Here is a 21,547-nt window from a genome sequence, read left to right on the forward strand (position 1 = left end):
TTTGACAGTTTGCCCTCTCGCGAAGACTTTGTTGCTTTTTGCATTTTTATGTTATAAATTTTCTTACCAAAAGCAATAGCCAGTATGCCGTTTTTGCACTGCGGAATACCTTTTGAAATTCTATACGCACTTTTTCCGTTCTTTTTCACATTGGACACATATAGAAAATTAGTTATTATTTTATTATAACTTTTTGGACCTTTCGTTCGCGGAGAATGTTCACGGACTTGTTTCTTTTGTCTTTTTTACCAATGTTTTTTTTTTTACACTTTATATAGTTTTTTGTTTTTGTACTTCGTTGGAAGCACGAACCAAGGATTGCTTTTTTAGATTTTTTAAATGAGTTCGTTTGAAATATAACCCGATTGAGTCAATTTTAATGCGAATTGTTTTTTCCGTACATGAAAGGAAACGATATGATTGTGTCTTATAATAATCTATCCTTTTCACTGCCTTTTGTCGATCTCACCATATATCACTAACACATTCGTACTTACCCAATTTATTCTTTATTACTTTTTTTTGATATGATGATGTTCAGGTTGCTGATGAAAATCTCCGTGAGGGAGTCGTTTGCTTCTTCTAGCGTTTTTTCCAATTGTGGGAAACCAAAGATTATTGTCCAATGATGGATCTTATCGCGGAGATATGTACTACCGCCGTTCAGTTCGTTTAGCTCTGGTTATTTTCCTTCTCCCAATGTTGAATTAGGAGGCTCGAATGGACCATATGTTTATATGCCTTTCAACCTATGCGTTATAGATTGAAAGGGCTTTGAGTTGTTGTGTTGTTTTGGATTTCTGCCCACACGTAGATGGACTAGAAATCGTGGTAATTTTGTTCACACACGTCGTTGGGCGCGCGTGGCCTAACCCTTATCGCAAATCAAAGAGTCGGAGTTACAATTTTACAAATTCATTTATTGAGGTCTTCGTGACCTATTCTTTAGAGTTGCAAATCATAACTAAACTTAAAATATATTAAACAAAGCCGTTAGGGAAAAAAACGGTAAAACTTAACGAAAATAGGATGATAAGTCATAAGAGCAAGTGATAAATAGCAAAAGGAGATGAAATCATTACTCTCTGAAAACATTAATAAAAACAAAAGAAAGTAAAAAATAATAAACAAAGAGTTAATATTAAGAGAATATATGATTTCTTGGAGCGAATCCGTTGGTACTCTTCGTGAGTACATATTAACATGGGACTGACTGACGTCTTCCATTTGAAACTTGTTGAACTCGCTTCAACACATGATTAAATACTTATATAACCCACTTTAATTCTTGACGGGTTTATAGAAAGGTGTCTATAATTATGAACCGATATGAACCAATTTTTGCATTTTAAATTCAAAGCGACCGAATAAAACTTGTTCCTCCATGAGGCTCCAGAAATAAAAACTTGGGTGTCGGTTTATATTGGAGTTATACAAAATTATGAACTGATATGGTACCGAATTTCAACCGCCTCGGATGAAATTTAGTCCTTCAGTTTATATGGGAGCCGATATCAACCAATGTCTGCATGGTTGTTAGAGGGCATGTACAAACATCACATACCAAATTGAAACCGGATCGTATAAATCCGAGAAGAAGAGTGGTCAGAGTATAATAACTTTGATCTGCCAAAGAATGTGCCTACCAGAAATATTGATTTTAGACCATATAAAATATATACCGATCGACTCAGAATTACCTCCTGAGTCGATCTATGATATAGTCGGCCCCACCCGACTTTCTACTTTACTCACTTGTTTGGTTTTCTATTGTCAAAAAGTTGTAAACGTCGAAAACGTTATATACGTGTATAAAACGTAAATAAGGTAGTGTAACGACTTGGATGGGGTAATACTCTCGGAGTTCGGGATACGTTCAGAAATTTATTTTAGAGACCGTGATACGGAGAAGGCAAAGTTATTACGGTTTTAAGGTAATAGGTTTTTATTGTCGTTAGGAGTTTTATGTTACAATGGTAAGTTTTAATAGTTGACACCGGTTGTCCCCTAGCTAAAGAATAGGAGGGAAGGAGAACACGTGACTAGAGTGGTCGCAAACCTCTAGCTGTACAATAAGAAAGGATGACGAAAAGGAGAACACGTCACTAAGTCTACGTCATCTAACAACCATGCAAAAGTTGGTTTAAATCGTTCCATAATTATATATAGCCCCCATATAAACTGATCTGCAGAGTTGACTTCCTCGGGAAGGAGTAAATTTTATTCGATCCAGTTGAAATAAGGTTCGTTAATTTAGAATATGTCCTCTAACAAAACTTAGTCAATATCGGTCCACAATTCTATGAGATCCTACTTAAACTAATACCCGGATTTAACCTCGGAAGTCAAATTGAAGGAGCAAATTTCATACGATGTGATTGAAATTCGGTACGTAAGTCAGTATATGAATTTTAATTTTAATGCAAAAATTGGTCTATATATATCAACTCTGCAGATCAGTTTATATTGGGGCTATATATAATTATGGAAAGATTTAAACCAACTTTTGCATGGTTGTTAGATGACGAAGACTTACATTATGTACCAAATTTCATTTGGATCGGATGAAATTTTCTCTTCCATTAGGCTCCAGAAGTCAAATCTGGAGATCGATTTGTATGGGGCTATATCTAAAAGTGGTCCGAAATGACCCATTTGCAATACCATCCGATCTTCATAACAACTACTTGTACACAGTTTCGAAGTCGATAGCTTGTTTTTTCGCAATTTAGTGAGATTTCAAGAGACGGAAGGACGTTGGATCGACTCGTAGTTTCACGACGACCCAGAAAATATACACTATATGGTGTCTGAGACCAATATTTCGGAGTTGTTTCGGCTGCACGAAAGTGGACTCTTAATTTTTCGGCATACTTAAGCTGTTCCGAAACTAACCAATGACTTTGAGACGAAAATGATTCTCGATTTTTCTGAAGACGATATTCGGTTAGTCTATATTGACATGTATCTGTTCGAATTAGAGAGGTTGTACTGTATAACTATAATAGAAAAATCATAAGAAATAATATGAACTCACATTGCATCATTAAAAAAATTAATTGAGTTTTGCAATTAAATTTTTAATTGAAACAATTAAAAAAATAGTTGAAAGTGCCGAAGTAATCAATTAATTTTGTACTCAAGTGCATATTTAATATATTCTGTGATTGATAGCAATTGTCGAGATTGAAGCAATTCCAATTACAAAGTTAATTGGATTGAATCAGACAAAAAATGTATTCTGTGTGACGTTAGAAGCTTTTGTCTTCAAAATAATTTAGTTCATTATGATGGGTATCAAAAATTCCGAACTACTTGGTGTAAATAAAAATTTCTGTGTATTCGATTTTGCGGTAGAATGATCAAAAAACGGAGTCGGTTTTCTCGGGTTTAAAAAGCCGGAAAACCGGTGGACGGTATTTTTTGAAACAATTATTCGGCATTACCAGTTTAACCGGTTTTCATAAAAACACGTAATTTTCAAAGGAAATTCGTTTTGTATTGTCACAAAAAATCAATGAACAAAATATTTCGATAATTTATGAACAGTTGAAGACAATTGTTTTTAATCCAAATGTACCTTGCATCTATTTGGAAGTGAGCCCACGAGGAATGAAAATTCAGCTTAATTTTAGAAAATTCTATTTTAACTGTGTAACATACACAAATATCACGCCGATACCACAAATAATTATGACTTGTTTCTACCCTGCCAACATTTTTTGAATTTGACGGCACTACTGAGAATCGCCACTACGTCGAAAACAATCGTATACGGCATCCAAAACTCGTCGGAAAAGCGCCGTCACTATTTAGAAGTTGTACCACGCAAAGTTACTACAAACAAGTAAGTAAAGTCTAAAGTCGGGCGGGGCCGACTATATTATACCCTGCACCACTCTGTAGATCTAAATTTTCGATACCATATCACATCCGTCAAATGTGTTGGGGGCTATATATAAAGGTTTGTCCCAAATACAAACATTTAAATATCACACGATCTGGACAGAATTTGATAGACTTCTACAAAATCTATAGACTCAAAATTTAAGTCGGCTAATGCCCTAGGGTGGAACACAATGTTAGTAAAAAAAAATATGGGAAACATTTAAATCTGAAGCAATTTTAAGGAAACTTCGCAAAAATGTATTTATGATTTATCGCTCAATATATATGTAATAGAAGTTTAGGAAAATTAGAGTAATTTTTACAGCTTTTTGACTAAGCAGTGGCGATTTTACAAGGGAAATGTTGGTATTTTGACCATTTTTGTCGAAATCAGAAAAACATATATATGGGAGCTATATCTAAATCTGAACCGATTTCAACAAAATTTGGCACGCGTAGCTACAATGCTAATTCTACTCCCTGTGCAAAATTTCGACTAAATCGGAGTTAAAATTTGGCCTCTGTGGTCATATGAGTGTAAATCGGGCGAAAACTATATATGGGAGGTATATCAAAATCTGAACCGATTTCAACCAAATTTGGCACGCATAGCTACAATGCTAATTCTACTCCCTGTGCAAAATTTCAACTAAATCGGAGTTAAAAAATGGTCTCTGTGGTCATATGAGTGTAAATCGGGCGAAAGCTATATATGGGAGATATATCTAAATCTGAACCGATTTCAACCAAATTTGGCACGCATAGCTGCAATGCTAATTCTACTCCCTGTGCAAAATTTCAACTAAATCGGAGTAAAACTCTGGCTTCTGGGACCGTATTAGTCCATATCGGGCGAAAGATATATATGGGAGTTATATCTAAATCTGAACCGATTTCAATAAAATTTTGCACATTTGACTATACTAGCAATTGTACTCCTAGTGCAAAATTTCAACCAAATTGGGGTAATACTCAGGCTTCTAGGGCCGTATAAGTGCATATCGGGCGAAATATATATATGGGAGCTATATCTAAATCTGAACCGATTTCTTCCAAAATCAATAGGGTTCTATTTTGACCCAAAACACATACTTGTGCCAAATTCGAAGTCGATTAGGCTTAAATTATCCCTTGGTTACAAAAATGTGTTCACGGACAGACGGACAGACGGACATGGCTATATCGACTCAGGAGCCCACCCTAAGCATTTTTATCAAAGACACCATGTGTCTATCTCGTCTCCTTCTGGGTGTTGCAAACATATGCACTAACTTATAATACCCTGTTCCACAGTGTGGCGCAGGGTATAAAAAGTATCGCACGAGTGAAATTATTAGGTGACTTTTAAGATAAATTTAGAACGACGCCAATAAGAGCCCCTTCAAACTATTAGAAAAAGTGAATTTTAAGATAGTTGTAAAAGAATCATTATTGTCAAGTAAAACACGATTGTTTACATGTTTATTAATTTAATTAAACATTTATAAATTCTTATAAATACAACATTTATACCACTACCACATCACATTTAACATACATTTTTGCATTAATAAAATAATGATGCTGAGTTATAAGTAGCAAGTTAACAGGTTGGCTTATAAGTCCCCGGTCTAACAAAGAAAAACACATTTTTTTGTCAAAATCAACATAGTTCCCTTCAAGAGCGATACAACGATTATAACGACCTTCCAATTTTTTTAATACCATTTTGGTAGTACTCCTTCGGTTTTGCCTCAAAATAGGCCTCAGTTTCGGCGATCACCTCTTCATTGCAGCCAAATTTTTTCCTTTTGAGGTCTGAGAACAAGAAAAAGTCGCTGGGGGCCAGATCTGCAGAATACGGTGGGTGGGAAAGCAATTCGAAGCCCAATTCATGAATTTTTGCCATCGTTCTCAATGACTTGTGGCACGGTGCTTTGTCTTTTTTTCTTCATATGGGGCCGATTTGCCGCGATTTCAACCTTCAAACGCTCCAATAACGCCATATAATAGTCACTGTTGATGGTTTTCCCCTCTCAAGATAATCGATAAAAATTATTCCATGCGCATCCCAAAAAACAGAGGCCATTACTTTGCCAGCGGACTTTTGAGTCTTTCCACGCTTCGGAGACGGTTCACCGGTCGCTGTCCACTCAGCCGACTGTCCATTGGACTCAGGAGTGTAGTGACGGATCCATGTTTCATCCATTGTCACATATCGACGGAAAAACTCGGGTGTATTACGAGTTAACAGCTGCAAACACCGCTCAGAATCATCAACACGTTGTTGTTTTTGGTCAAATGTGAGCTCGCGCGGCACCCATTTTGCACAGAGCTTCCGCATATCCAAATATTGATGAATGATATGACCAACACGTTCCTTTGATATCTTTAAGGCCTCTGCTATCTCGATCAACTTCATTTTACGGTTATTCAAAATCATTTTGTGGATTTTTTTGATGTTTTCGTCGGTAACCACCTCTGTCGGGCGTCCACTGTGTTCACCGTCCTCCGTGCTCATTTCACCGCGCTTGAATTTTGCATACCAATCAATTATTGTTGATTTCCCTGGGGCAGAGTCCGGAAACTCATTATCAGGCCAAGTTTTTGCTTCCACCGTACTTTTCCCCTTCAGAAAACAGTATTTTATCAAAACACGAAATTCCTTTTTATACCCTCCACCATAGGATGGGGGTATATTAACTTTGTCATTCCGTTTGTAACACATCGAAATATTGCTCTAAGACCCCATAAAGTATATATATTCTGGGTCGTGGTGAAATTCTGAGTCGATCTAAGCATGTCCGTCCGTCCGTCCGTCTGTCCGGCTGTCCGTCCGTCTGTGGAAATCACGCTAACTTCCGAACGAAACAAGCTATCGACTTGCAACTTGGCACAAGTAGTTGTTATTGATGTAGGTCGGATGGTATTGAAAATGGGCCATATCGGACCACGTTTACGTATAGCCCCCATATAAACCGATCCCCAAATTTGGCTTGGGGAGCCTCCCGGAGCAGCAAAATTCATCCGATCCGGTTGAAATTTGGTACGTGGTCTTAGTATACGGTCTCTAACAACCATGCAAAAATTGGTCCATATCGATCCATAATTATATATAGCCCCCAAATAAACCGATCCCCAGATTTGACCTCCGGGGCCTCTTGGAGGGGCAAAATTCATCCGATCCGATTGATATTTGGTACCTGATGTTAGTATATGGTCTCTAACAACCATGCAAAAATTGGTCCATATCGGTCCATAATTATATATAGCCCCCATATAAACCGATCCCCAGATTTGACCTCCGGAGACTTTTGGAGGGGCAAAATTCATCCGATCCGGTTGAAATTTGGTACCTGATGTTAGTATACGGCCTCTAACAACCATGCAAAAATTGGTCCATATCGGTCCATAATTATATATAGCTCTCATATAAACCGATCCCCAGATTTGACCACGGGAGCCTCTTGGAGGAGCAAAATTCATCCGATCCGGTTGAAATTTAGTACGTGGTCTTAGTATACGGTTTTTAACAACCATGCAAAAATTGGTCCATATCGGTCCATAATTATATATAGCCCCCATATAAACCGATCCCCAGATTTGACCTCCGGAGCCTCTTGGAGGGGCAAAATTCATCCGATCCGGTTGAAATTTGGTACCTGGGGGGTTACTCTGTATTGCGATACGAAAGCAAATGCGATGCGATAGTTAAATGCGTTAAGAGTACAATTCGGTACTCTGTATCACTTGCGCAAACGCTTTCGCAAAGTAAACTGAAAATATGGTAACGCTTTAGCAAAATAAAGCGAAAATATGACAACGCTGGCTGCACAATGTAAACAATAACGAAAATGATAAAAAGAAATGTCAAAAAATTGTAAATAAAAACATTTTAAACAATCTTCCGTTCGGTGCGTGTTCTTTTAAAACTTGCTAATCGTTTATAACAAAAAAGTAATAATTATGGATTCGATAGCGTTATGGTTTGAAGAAAATTAACATGAACGAATTACAAGAAGAATTTTGCGAGATCGGTCAAATATACTCTCCCTAAGTGACCACGGGTAAGAAAATGGAAACTCAAATTATGTGACAAACGTTTTCGAATATTTCATTTTTATAGATTTCGTCTTAATAAAGATGCGTTTATGTATGTATTAAACGCTATTAAAGACGACCTTGTCGTTCCAAATAAATCCACAGCCATTCCAACTCCAATAAAAGTGGCCGCTGCTTTGAAATTGCTTGGACAAGGTGGTTATCTACAAATCGGCCAAGACCATCTTTTAGGACTATCAGAGCAATCTATGTCGCGCTGCTTACAAGAAGTTTGCGAGGTGATTGAACGAATACTTTGTCCCAAGCACATACAATTTGAGGTAACTGCGGAAGAGACCATAAAGTCTACCAAAGTTTGGAACTGACGTTGCTGTGTCTGTAACTTTTTTGGTTTTTCCCTAAAACAATAAACAATTTAGATACAAATATAAAAATTTAATTGTGCTTACTTACATATTTGTTACTTTGCGATTGCTATTTTGTTTGCGCACGATTTTTGCGATCAACGAACGAGTTTGACATACGCTTTCGCATTATAGAGTGCGGTGATGCCAGATTTGCGAAAACTAGATGCGCAAGGTAGATACGAATACGAATTACTGAGTACCAATTACTAGATTCGCGACAATTTTTCTTACGCATCGCAATACAGAGTAACCCCCCTGATGTTAGTTTACGGCCTCTCATAACCATGCAAAAATTGGTCCATATCGGTCCATAATTATATATAGCCCCCATATAAACCGATCCCCAGATTTGAACTCCGGAGCCTCTTGGAAGAGCAAAATTCATCCGATCCAGTTGAAATTTGGTACATGGTGTTAGTATATGGTCTCTAACAACCATGCAAAAATTGGTCCATATCGGTCCATAATTATATATAGTTCCCATATAAACCGTCCCCAGATTTGACGTCCGGAACCTCTTGGAGGAGCAAAAGTCATCCGATACGGTTGAAATTTGGTACATTTTGTCAATATATGGCCTCTAACAGCCATGTAAAAATTGGTCCATATCGGTCTTTAGTTATATATAGCCGATGACTTATTACACAAAAATTGGTCCATATCGCCAAAAATAATCTACCAAAACTTTATTTCCATAGAAAATTTTGTCAAATTTTAGTACTATAGAAAGTTTTGTCAAAATTTCATTTCTATAGAAAGTTTTGTCAAAAGTTTATTTCTATACAAATGTTTGTCAAAATTTTATTTCCATAGAAAATTTTGTCAAAATTTTATTTCTATAGAAAATTTTGTAAAAAATTTATTTCTGCAGAAAATTTTGTCAACATTTTATTTCTATACAAAATTTTGTCAAAATTTTATTTCTATACAATATTTTGTCAACATTTTATTTCTATAGAAATTTTTGTCAAAATTGTATTGCTATAGAAAATTTTGTCAACATTTTACTTCCATAGAAAATTTTGTCAACATTTTATTTCTATAGAAAATTTTGTCAAGTTTTTATTTCTATAGAAAATTTTGTCAAATTTTTATTTCTATAGAAAATTTTGTCAAAATTTTATTTCTATAGAAAATTTTGTCAAGGTTTCATTTCTATAGAAAATTTTGTCAAAATTTTATTTCTATAGAAAATTTTGTCAAACTAGATTATATACGTATTTAATCGGCCTTTTTTTGTTTAATATATACCCCGTATGGGCTAACTTACAATTTAGAAGACAGTGTTAAAAAGTTTTACGATACCTTGCCATCGGCAAGTGTTATCGCAACCCAAGTAATTCGATTGTGGATGACAGCCTTTAGTAGAAGTTCCTACGCAATCCATGGTGGAGGGTACATAAGATTCAGCCTGGCCGAACTTACGGCCGTATATACTTGTTTTCCATTTTTTTTCACAATAACAAAAGTTGCTTCACAAAAGACAAATTTTGACACGAATCATTTGAAGGTTGGTACTATATAAATACTAGCGACGCCATCTATGTGCCAGACCGGGGACTTATCAGCCAACCTGTTACATGTTGAAGCGTCTATTAGCCAGTGTGTTTATTCACGATTGAGGCAGCGTGTCTGGAAAAAATGTCACTTTACTCCAATTAGAAATTCGCAAATTGTTCACCATTATACCTTTAACAATTTTAAGCGTAACAACAATGTTTTCAGCATTTCATTTCCGTTATTTAAATAAATATTAATAAGCTAGTTACGCTTGACGTTTCACAAAATATAAAAGGGTTCTTCTAACAATAGTGCGGGCGAAATACTTTCATGTATATTTTGTACTTTTTGATATGCTTCCCCCATCACAGTTGGCGATTGTTGTAGTGACATTTACGAGTCTGTGGTGTGAAATGGAACCTTGAAATACTGGCAGGGTATATACCGAACGATAGATTTCTTTCGTATTTTAAACGATTTAAACGGTTTCTCTATGTCGACAAACAAGTCACTTCATATTTATTTGCCGAGTTGGAAACGAACATATACACGCAAAGAAAAAAAACGTTTGGAAAACGTGTACCGAAAACGTGTTTCGTTTGTTAGAGTTTTTTGAATTGCTTCGAAAATTTTAAACTTTTATCACCAAAAAAATTTGTTTGTTACAACATTTCTATTTTTTCAATAAAAAAAGTTATTTTTGAAACACCAACGCAGTCCATTTCGTTTATATCAAACACTGTTCTTTTCTGACTTTTAGTCTTTAATAAGACACATTTTACAGTTCAAAATTTAATATACTACAATGTAATAATGAACATTTTTTCGGAATCTTCCGAACATATCTGGAATATATGTAAAAAAAAAAAACAAAAAACAAAAAAAAACTTTGGTCGAAGCAGGGATCGAACCCACGACCCTTGGAATGCAAGTCGGACGTAGCAACCACTGCTCCACGATGCCAAACTAAGTGTTTGTTTCTGTTAAATAAACTTTGTTTATTCGGTTCGTGGGCGCCGCAAGCTATGCTATATAAATATAACTTATATGGATATTTATCTATTGATGACCATAACAGGTACATAGCTCAGTGGTTAGTGTGTTGGCTTACAAAGTGCATGGTCCGCGGTTCGATTCCCCGTCCAGGCGAAAGGTAAAAAAATTTTAAAAATTTATAAAATCGTATAATTCCTTCTACATTGTTGGTATTACAGGAAAAGGTGTTAAGAAAAAACCTAAAAAACCTCGTGGATGTGAGAAAGATGTGAAGGAAAATACAATTAGCAAGAAAACAAAATTTTATTTTGAGTTTGTCTTTATGAAATCCTGGAAAAGAATAAACGTTTATCACAAAAAGTATATACTTTTCTTCCGAATACACTTCCTTACAGCGAAAAGCAAATGAGAAACGAACTTTGTTTGTCTAAAATTTCGTTTGGGAGGAAAGAATTATTTTTTTGCGTGTACGATAAGCGTAAAGAAAAAAGTAAAAACATTGTTAACATTTGAATGAATTCTCAGGCGATACTCATTTTTGATAAATCAATGTTCTCTCATACAACCGATACAAACATTCAAAAATGAATAAACCCAAATTGATTCGAATTCTAGTGACTGATTTTCTATCGAATATCGTTCAAAATAGCAGAAATGGGAGCATTTGTGGTAAAATTTATTCTCAACTATTTTGTTGGAAATACGAATTTAGTATATCTTTATGTATATATTTATTAGTTTATTTAAGTTAGTTACACGAAAAATTCGAAAGAAAATTTTCGCATATTGAAGAAATTTTAACAAAGACGTAAATATTAACATGAACTAAAATAAATATAATTAAATTGGATTTAGTGGTTTACTGATTTTGAGTGGGAAATCAATGTTTTATTTAATTTGTACCTATTTTATATATTATTATGAATAATAATTTAAAAAAATCTAATATTATAAAATTTTTAATCTTTTTGAAAACAGGCAACACTGTGCAATTGGATAAAATTTACCCATTGTTTCATATTTCTGTGTATAATATTTCTGGTGTAAAAAATTAAACTAATTTGTATGCTAATAATTATCGAGTCTCTGTATAATGTAAATGGTTGCTTGTTTTGTAATATGTATACATATTTTTGTTCAATATATTATTTTTTACTATGTGTTAATTTTATAATTTGTTTTTAAGATTTTAATTTTGTTTAATTTCTTTTCTTTTCATTTATTTATTTTTTTTTAAAGGGAAATCAAAGATGCCAAGGCGAATGTATTCCCCTGCGGGCGAACAGTGTATAGTTCGAAATAAAGAAAAGCAAAAAACACATTGGCAGACAGCCGTTTTCCAAACGACAGCGACGAATTTACTAGAGTGTATTTCAATGACTAAACAACTAAACCTCGATAGACATCCAAGATGTCTTCAAAATATAGTTTTAAATTAAAAAAATATATGTGTTAGTTAAAACTATATGAATACAAACACACATACATATACATATATATTCTACAGTAACACTTAAAAACCAACTACCTGTATTAGTTTAATTATTATTTTAAACAAAAGAACAAAATATTTAAATTTGTTATATAAAGAAAACAATTTTTGTTAAATTTCTTCGTATTGTTTTTTGTTAGAATTAATAAATAAATATGCATGTAATTTGTATGAAAGCAAAAGTTGCAAAACCTAGGAAAACAATTTAAAAAAAACTGCAACCCAACACATAAAAGACATAGAAAAATTCATAGAATTTTGATAAAATCTTTTCCTATGTTTTTTTACGATAAGCTCATACTTTAAATTTTAATACCCAATTAACTGTCACCTTAGACTTTTACACATACCTAAATATGTATACTTGCTTTTTTTAATTATTTTGTAATTATCCGTTTATCTCCAATTTGACATATACACTTCGTTAGTTTTGGATAGCTAATCATTGAAAAGCTTATAAGAATCCTAGTCTAATTCAGTGACGTATCGAGAATGTATTTCTTTTAAATTAAAAATGATTTGTTTACTTGTTGGTCTTATAAACTTTACACTGGATAAAAATAAATAAAAAAATAAAAAATACGAGATTTTGATAATTTTCTGGAAAATTGAATTAACCGGTTGCAAGTGTGATGAACTCGTATGTCATTCAGAAAATGTTACAAATTACGAGCTATATTTATTTCGTTCTTTTAATGAACAGTTTCTGTGGTTGTGCAACAAATCCGCGAACGTGCAAATTTGGTGTCCTTAATTCCACGTTCTTCTTTCAACTTTTCTGTAACCAGCTGGGTTGCACAAATCACCCAGAAATTCACTAAGGCAGAAATCAAAATAAGTGCAATCAATAGACTTATTTTAATTTACTATTTTTATACCCTCCACCATAGGATGGGGGTCTATTAACTTTGTCATTCCTTTTGTAACACATCATAAAGTGTATATATTCTGGGTCGTGGTGAAATTCTGAGTCGATCTGAGCATGTCCGTCCGTCCGTCCGTCTGTTGAAATCACGCTAACTTCCGAACAAAACAAGCTATCGACTTGAAACTTGGCACAAGTAGTTGTTATTGATGTAGGTCAGATGGTATTGCAAATGGGCCATATCGGTCCACTTTTACGTATAGCCCCCATATAAACGGACCCCCAAATTTGGCTTGTAGGGACTCTAAGAGAAGCAAATTTCATCCGATCTGGCTGAAATTTGGTACATGGTGTTAGTATATGGTCTCTAACAACCATGCAAAAATTAGTCCATATCGGTCCACTTTTACGTATAGCCCCCATATAAACGGACCCCCAAAGTTGGCTTGTAGGGACTCTAAGAGAAGCAAATTTCATCCGATCTGGCTGAAATTTGGTACATGGTGTTAGTATATGGTCTCTAACAACCATGCAAAAATTGGTCCATATCGGTCCACTTTTACGTATAGCCCCCATATAAACGGACCCCCAAATTTGTTTTGCGATTGCTCTAAGAGAAGCAAATTTCATCCGATCTGGCTGAAATTTGGTACATGGTGTTAGTATATGGTATCTAACAGCCATGCAGAAATTGGTCCATATCGGTCCATAATTACATATAGCCCCCATATAAACCGATCCCCCGATTTGGCTTGCGGAGCCTCTAAGAGAATCAAATTTCATCCGATCCGGCGGAAATTTGGTACATGGTGGTAGTATAGGGTCTCTAATAACCATGCAAAACTTGGTCCACATCGGTCCATAATTATATATAGCCCCCATATAAACCCGATTTGGCTTGCGGAGCCTCTAAGAGAACCAAAATTCATCCGATCCGGTTGAAATTTGGTACGTGGTGTTCATATATGGTCTCTAACAACCATGCAAGAATTGGTCCATATCGGACCATAATTATATATGGCCCCCATATAAACCGTTCCCCAGATTTGATCTCCGGAGCCTCTTGGAGGAGCAAAATTCATCCGATCTGGTTGAAATTTGCAACGTGGTGTTAGTATAAGGCCGCTAATAACCATGCCAAAATTGGTACGTATCGGTCTATAGTTATATATAGCCGATCCCCAATCATACAAAAATTGGTCCATATCGGTTCATAATCATGGTTGCCACTCGAGCCAAAAATAATCTACCAAAATTTTATTTTTATAGAAAACATTGTCAAAATGTTATTTCTATAGAAAATTTTGTCAAAATGTTATTTCTATAGAAAATTTTGTCAAAATTTTATTTCTATAGAAAATTTTTCCAAATTTTATTTCTATAGAAAATTTTGTCCAAATTTTACTTCTATAGAAAATGTTGTCAAAATTTTATTTTGTCAAAATTTTATTTCTATAGAAACTTTAAACTTAATTATATACGTATTTAATAGCCCTTTTTAGTTTAATACATACCACGTACACTGAAAAAAAGCATACTCGGTTCCAAAGATTTTGTCTTTACTTTAAAAAATTTGGCATTGATTCCGAGCCAAAGAAGCGGAGAATACAAGTAAGGATACTTTTAAGACACAATTCTCTTTTAAATTTAGGTTTTGTGTACTTGCTTCTGGGAAGCAAATTTTAATTTTTCGCTTTCTCAGCTTTTTTTCTTCATATGCTATCAAAGTCCTTTAAAAACGAGTTAACGGCAACTTTATTTTCCAAATTAGGACTCGACTTCCAGTAGAAATTATGCTATGTTTGAAGTAAAAAACTTCTTTAAAATAAAGTTTTGAAAAACATGTCCTATATTTGAACGATTTTTTGCTTTGTAGTCAAGATGCAAAAAGACAACAAATTTAAAGACAATTTCATTAAATTTAAAGAATTTTTCTGAATTATTAAAGTCAAGTTGACCTTAGCCTATAAATTTTTTCTTTCATGTTAAGATACCCATTTTTAAGTCAAATCACTTAACTATAAGGACAATACGACATCATTGAACAGTTTATCGACTTTTGGACAAGGAAAATAACTTTATTTTAGAGAAATGCGTCTTCTATGCTAAGCAAAAATTGTATTCGTATTTTAAAGACATGAAATCTTTGACCTCACGACAATATTTTTTTCAGTGTATGGACTATGTGGTATATATTACGGTGTTAGGAAGTTTTAAGATACCATGCCATCGGCAAGTGTTACCGCAACCCAAGTAATTCTATTGTGGATGACAGTCTTCAGTAGAAGTTTCTACGCAATCCATGGTGGAGGCTACATATGCTTCGGCCTGGCCGAACTTACGGCCGTATATACTTGTTTTTAATTAAAAATAACATATTTTTAATAAAACTCGTGTAATAAATATAAAACGTTTCAAATTTTTTACGCGTGAACTTTTTTTTAATCGGAAATACATACATCTTGGACATAATTCAACTTTCACCAAGACTTTTGCAATTGAATTGATTTCACGAAACTTCCGGTGAAAGTGGATTGTAGGACACCAAAATCGTGTAATTGATTCACGTTCATCTGGAAGCACATATCTCGTTCTTTTAGTGATTTTTTTTAAATTTTTTTTTTACAAAGAGGAACTATTCTAAAGCTAAAAAAAGTTCTCAAACGGAAGAGTGCCAAGAAGCAAAATATGAAAAGTTTCCCAAAAGAAGACTACCCCCAAATAGTATGAAAAATTATCTAATTTTAGTGAAGAGTTCTCAAAATCATTTATGAAAATAAATCCCTATTGGAAATTAGTGTAAACTGCCTCTGACGAACCTATCGCAGGATTGCTACCAATGCTCCAGTTTATCACACTTTCTAAATTTACATATAATTTATTAATTTCTATATTGTTGTGATATTAAAATCTACACATTTACCTAAATACAATTATTAGACTATTATATTGTTGAACATATATGTCATAAGTTTTTACTTTGTGGTGCGATTCGAATGCTTAAAATGAAGTAAGTTCTTAAGAGGTTTTCCAAGATTAGTTCATGAGCACCAGTCTATGTAGTTGTTCTGTTAGAATGAGTCCAATCGTGTCCATTTACCCCGTCAATGGCCGGTCTTTTCCCTGACACAAGTTTGTTGACTCCAGCGGCGACAGCTTAACAGCTAAGTCGATATAAATTTGTCTATTCGGCATCGGGCAATTGTTATAAAATCAAATCGAAGTTGTGCAAATGGTTATGAGATTAGCAACATAATATTTAGTGATTATGGGTAGAAAGTTAAAAATTCAACAGAAAATATGACAATAATAAATAATTTTTTTTGGAAAAGGTAATTCCTAGCTTTCTAAATCATTCGCTTCGTAGTTCCCTGGCCACGCACCCAGCTTAGGTGAATATTATAAATTGAGAGATTTTCGGCAGTCTATGGCCGTTTTCAAGTTAAGGAACATTGAGTCCAAGGATTTTATTGCAGTTTGACTGCCTGAATACATACTTACACTGAAAAAAAATATTGTCGTGAGGTCAAAGATTTCATGTTTTTAAAATACGAATGCAAATTTTGCTTAGCATAGAAGACGCATTGCTCTAATATAAAGTTTTTTCCTTGTCCAAAAGTCGATAAACTTTTCAATGAAGTCGTATTATCCTTATAATTAAGTGATTTCACTTAAAAATGGGTATCACAACATGAAAGAAAAAATGTTTGGGCTAAGGTCAACTTGACTTTAATAATTCAGAATTTTTTTTTTTTTTTAATTTAATGAAATTGTCTTTAAATTTGTTGTCTTTTTGCATCTTGACTACAAAGCAACAAATCGTTCAAATAAAGGACATGTTTTTCAACACTTTATTTTAAAGAGGTTTGGAAGTCGAGTCTTAATGTGGAAAATAAAGTTGTAGTTAACTCGTTTTTAAAGGATTTTGATAGCATATGAAGAAGAAAAGATGAGAAAGTGAAAAATTAAAATTTGCTCCTAGAAGCAAGTACACAAAACAAGTACAAATTTAATAGAGAATTGTGTCTTAAAAGTATCCTTACTTGTATTCTCCGCTTCTTTGGCTCGGAATCAATACCAAATTTTTTAAAGTAAAGACAAAATCTTTGAAACCGGGCATACTTTTTTTTCAGTGTATGCCAACATTTGTTAGAGCATTACTTCTCAGCCAACTTGCCACCTTTTTTAATGCTAATATTTCAGCGTAAAAAACTACAGTGATTGGGTAACCTTTTCTTTCCAACCACAGCGTTAGATAGCGCAAAATTTTAGGATGCCTAATTTACAAAATATTAAGGACAAATTTCTTTAAAATAGTGAATTTTAATTAAAATAACGTTTATAAACCTTGCTTCAAAATTTTTGTTCATTAAATTTTGGACATCAAATCTTAAATTCACTCAAATATTGAATCTTTGGATTTAAGATAAAAACGTCTCAAATATAGGCAATGGCTTATTTTGAGGATTTAGCATCTTTGGTTTAAAGTTTCTTTGGAATTTTTTAGTTTGGCTTATCCGTTTGGATTTTTGAACTGAAATTTTTTTGCGTGAATAGCTTTATTCATACACCGCGAAAGTACACTGAAAAAAATATTGTCGTGAGGTCAAAGATTTCATGTCTTTAAAACACGAATACAAATTTTGCTTAGCATAGAAGACGCATTTCTCTAAAATAAAGTTATTTTCCTTGTCCAAAAGTTGATAAACTTTTCAATGAAATCGTATTGTCCTTATAATTAAGTAATTTGACTTAAAAATGGGTATCTTAACATGAAAGAAAAAATTTATAGGCTAAGGTCAACTTGACTTTAATAATTCAGAAAAATTGTTTAAATTTAATGAAATTGTCTTTAAATTTGTTGTCTTTTTTCATCTTGACTACAAAGCAAAAAATCGTTCAAATATAGGACATATTTTTCAAAACTTTATTTTAAAGAAGTTTTTTACTTCAATTTGGAAAATAAAGTTGCCGTTAACTCGTTTTAAAGGACTTTGATAGCATATGAAGAAACAAGTATATACAGAACTAAGTTCGGCCGGGCCGAATCTTAAATACCCACCACCATGAACCAAATATTAGGGTTTCCTTTGAAATTTCAGGAGGACACTTCCCGAATATAAATTTAAAGATTTCACCTATGAGGACTATATCAGATTCTGGATTTATAAGGGTATAAAAAAGCTGAGAAAGCGAAAAATTAAAATTTGCTTCCTAGAAGCAAGTACACAAAACCTAAATTGAAAAGAGAATTGTGTCTTAAAAGTATCCTTACTTGTATTCTCCGCTTCTTTGGCTCGGAATCAATACCAAATTTTTTAAAGTAAAGACAAAATCTTTGGAACCGAGTATGCTTTTTTTCAGTGTAGAATGAAAATTCGATAAATGAGAAAATTCGATAAATAAGATCTGTATCCTAATTTTAATTTTATTGATGCTAGATTTAAAGCCAGAAAGGTCGATAGAAAATTTCTTTATTTTAAAGAAGTCACATCTTTGGCTCGGAATCAATACCAAAATCCTAAAAGGAAGGTCAAAATCTTTGGATCCAAGTCAACTTTTTTTTTAGTGTATGCACAATTGTCGGTTTTAGGCCCCTCTTTTTCCTTATTGCCTTTTTGCATGACTACGAGAAGCAAAGTAAAGGGTGATTTGTTAAGAGCTTGATAACTTTTTTTAAAAAAAAAACGCCTAAAATTTGCAAAATCTCATCGGTTCTTTATTTGAAACGTTAGATTGGTCCATGACATTTACTTTTTGAAGATAATTTCATTTAAATGTTGACCGCGGCTGCGTCTTAGGTGGTCCATTCGGAAAGTCCAATTTTGGGCAACTTTTTCGAGCATTTCGGCCGGAATAGCCCGAATTTCTTCGGAAATGTTGTCTTCCAAAGCTGGAATAGTTGCTGGCTTATTTCTGTAGACTTTAGACTTGACGTAGCCCCACAAAAAATAGTCTAAAGGCGTCAAATCGCATGATCTTGGTGGCCAACTTACCGGTCCATTTCTTGAGATGAATTGTTCTCCGAAGTTTTCCCTCAAAATGGCCATAGAATCGCGAGCTGTGAGGCATGTAGCGCCATCTTGTTGAAACCACATGTCAACCAAGTTCAGTTCTTCCATTTTTGGCAACAAAAAGTTTGTTAGCATCGAACGATAGCGATCGCCATTCACCGTAACGTTGCGTCCAACAGCATCTTTGAAAAAATACGGTCCAATGATTCCACCAGCGTACAAACCACACCAAACAGTGCATTTTTCGGGATGCATGGGCAGTTCTTGAACGGCTTCTGGTTGCTCTTCACTCCAAATGCGGCAATTTTGCTTATTTACGTAGCCATTCAACCAGAAATGAGCCTCATCGCTGAACAAAATTTGTCGATAAAAAAGCGGATTTTCTGCCAACTTTTCTAGGTAATAAAATTCAATGATTTGCAAGCGTTGCTCGTTAGTAAGTCTATTCATGATGAAATGTCAAAGCATACTGAGCATCTTTCTCTTTGACACCATGTCTGAAATCCCACGTGATCTGTCAAATACTAATGCATGAAAATCCTAACCTCAAAAGAATCACCCTTTATATAAAAATTAAAATATTGTATCGATCGTTTAATAAATTGTCGAATTATGTTTCTTCATTGATTTTTTATGAAAATAAAATTAGATTTGGTCTTTCAAAATTAGGTTATTTATTGTAAAAACGAACTCCCCCGATTGTGGAAAATATACTGGTTTCTTAAAAAGACTTAAAAGAAACCCCGGCTTTCTTTGTCACTCTAATTGTACATAACACAAAGGCTTATGGAAAAAATTAAATCATTTTGAGACTTAATATTAAATTACCGACATTTATCAACGTCTAAGATGATGTGATCTTCAGTTTAATTAACCCTCTAATGCCCAATCCCGCCTTTCGGTGGGCTTCATTTAATAAGGTAGCTTTTAGTAAAACACACCTTAAGACAACAAAAATGAGTAAAATAGAAAGAAAACTTTGTTTAAACTGTTCAGGAGGCTTTGCAGCATATACTGAATTTTACCGTATAAAATTTTCTTGTTTAGTTTTCTTGCTTTTGTGTCGTTAACATTGAAAATTTGATCAGCTGGCAAAAAAATTGGGGCATTAGAGGGTTAAACACAATTTTACTTTAGATCAATAGAAATTTCTTTAATATAAAGGTCCTCATATTTTAAGTACAAGTAGAGAAATATGCAGAAAGCTATCCCAAAAATAACAAAGTGTATATTCTACGACTAAAATATCGTGTTTAATGCCCTGTTCCTGTATATCGAACGAAAACCAGTTCGAAAGAAAGGCAGTCACTCGAATGCGAATGAAATTGGGTTTTGTCTATTTTTGAAAGTTCGATTCGTTTGTATGAGAATACATTGATTATTAAAAATGAGTATTTTTAAATTTTTGGCCTGTGAATTCATTCAAATGTTAACAATGCTTTTACTTTTTTCTTGATACTTATTGTATATGTTCGTTTATTACTCGACAACAAAATATGAAGTGACTTGCCTTTCGAAATAAAAGAACAAAAATCAATTTTCTTTCGTTTGGAATACGAAAGAAAGCTTTCGTTCGATATACAGGCCATAAATTCAAAATTTGTTTCAAACTAAAACAATTGTATTTTTACTTTAAGTTACGCTTAATTGGACAACAAAAAAGTATTTTATTTTTAATGGCATCATTTGGTGATTTTTACTAAATTTCCTTCATAGATTAAGTTTTAATTTACTTTAAACACATTTTACTAGTGCCTCAATAAACACATTTCTGTAATAAAATTCAATTGTAGTATTTCACTAAATCTAGGATTATTTGAGTACAAAACTAAATTTGAAACTTAACAAATAATTGCATTTATGTATAAAGGTAGAAGGAAACTTAAAAATTTGAACAAAACTCATTGATCAAAACAGTATTTGTATCATACGATGTTCTGATTTTCGCACTTAAAAAAAAATTAATGGACAATGTCCGTTTGTTGAAAATTGTTGCAGCATAATATTACATCATATTGAGTTAAAATTTGCTATAGGATTAAAACCCATTCAAATCGATTGAACCCTTCTGGTAAATTGGTAGACTCCTTTTGGTACTTAATTGTAACTATGTGACATGTTCCCTCCAATACACGTTACTTAATTGTTTGCGTATTGATGTAGCCGTCTAGAGTTGAAGAGAAGGCGTGTAATGTCACAGTGTCACTAAATCAATAGCGAACAAGTACATACGACCGAAAGTTCGGCGAGACCGAATCTTCAGTATCCTCCGCCATGAATTGCGCACAAAATTCTACTGAAGACTGTCATCCAATTGGGTTTAGGAAACAGTTGTCAATGGCAA

General features: G+C 33.8%; 1 protein-coding gene and 2 long non-coding RNA genes across 22 annotated transcripts in view; 2 read left to right on the plus strand and 1 right to left on the minus strand.

The window, feature by feature from the left end:
• The window catches only part of Shab (potassium voltage-gated channel shaker cognate b), a 559,117-nt gene that overhangs the window by 508,805 nt on the left and 28,765 nt on the right, over positions 1-21,547 (plus strand). For 4 of the 20 annotated variants that reach the window (XM_075307736.1, XM_075307737.1, XM_075307738.1 and 1 more), the window contains one exon: positions 12,072-20,990. The exons of the other annotated variants lie outside the window; for them this stretch is intronic. Coding sequence is in view for 2 of the 4 variants with exons in the window: in XM_075307737.1 (XP_075163852.1) it covers positions 12,072-12,125 (54 nt within the window). In the remaining 2 variants the exon portion in view is untranslated. Of the gene's footprint in view, positions 1-12,071; positions 20,991-21,547 lie in introns of those variants that run through there. 20 annotated transcript variants of the gene reach the window in all.
• Positions 7,534-8,363, plus strand: LOC142236515 (uncharacterized). Its single transcript, XR_012722071.1, has 2 exons — positions 7,534-7,934; positions 7,994-8,363. It is a non-coding gene; the product is annotated as an uncharacterized LOC142236515 (long non-coding RNA).
• Positions 7,956-8,595, minus strand: LOC142236514 (uncharacterized). Its single transcript, XR_012722070.1, has 2 exons — positions 8,383-8,595; positions 7,956-8,327 (listed from the first exon to the last, which is right to left on the minus strand). It is a non-coding gene; the product is annotated as an uncharacterized LOC142236514 (long non-coding RNA).

Source organism: Haematobia irritans, chromosome 4 (assembly GCF_050003625.1).
Source record: "Haematobia irritans isolate KBUSLIRL chromosome 4, ASM5000362v1, whole genome shotgun sequence".
Taxonomy (NCBI): Eukaryota; Metazoa; Arthropoda; class Insecta; order Diptera; family Muscidae; genus Haematobia; species Haematobia irritans.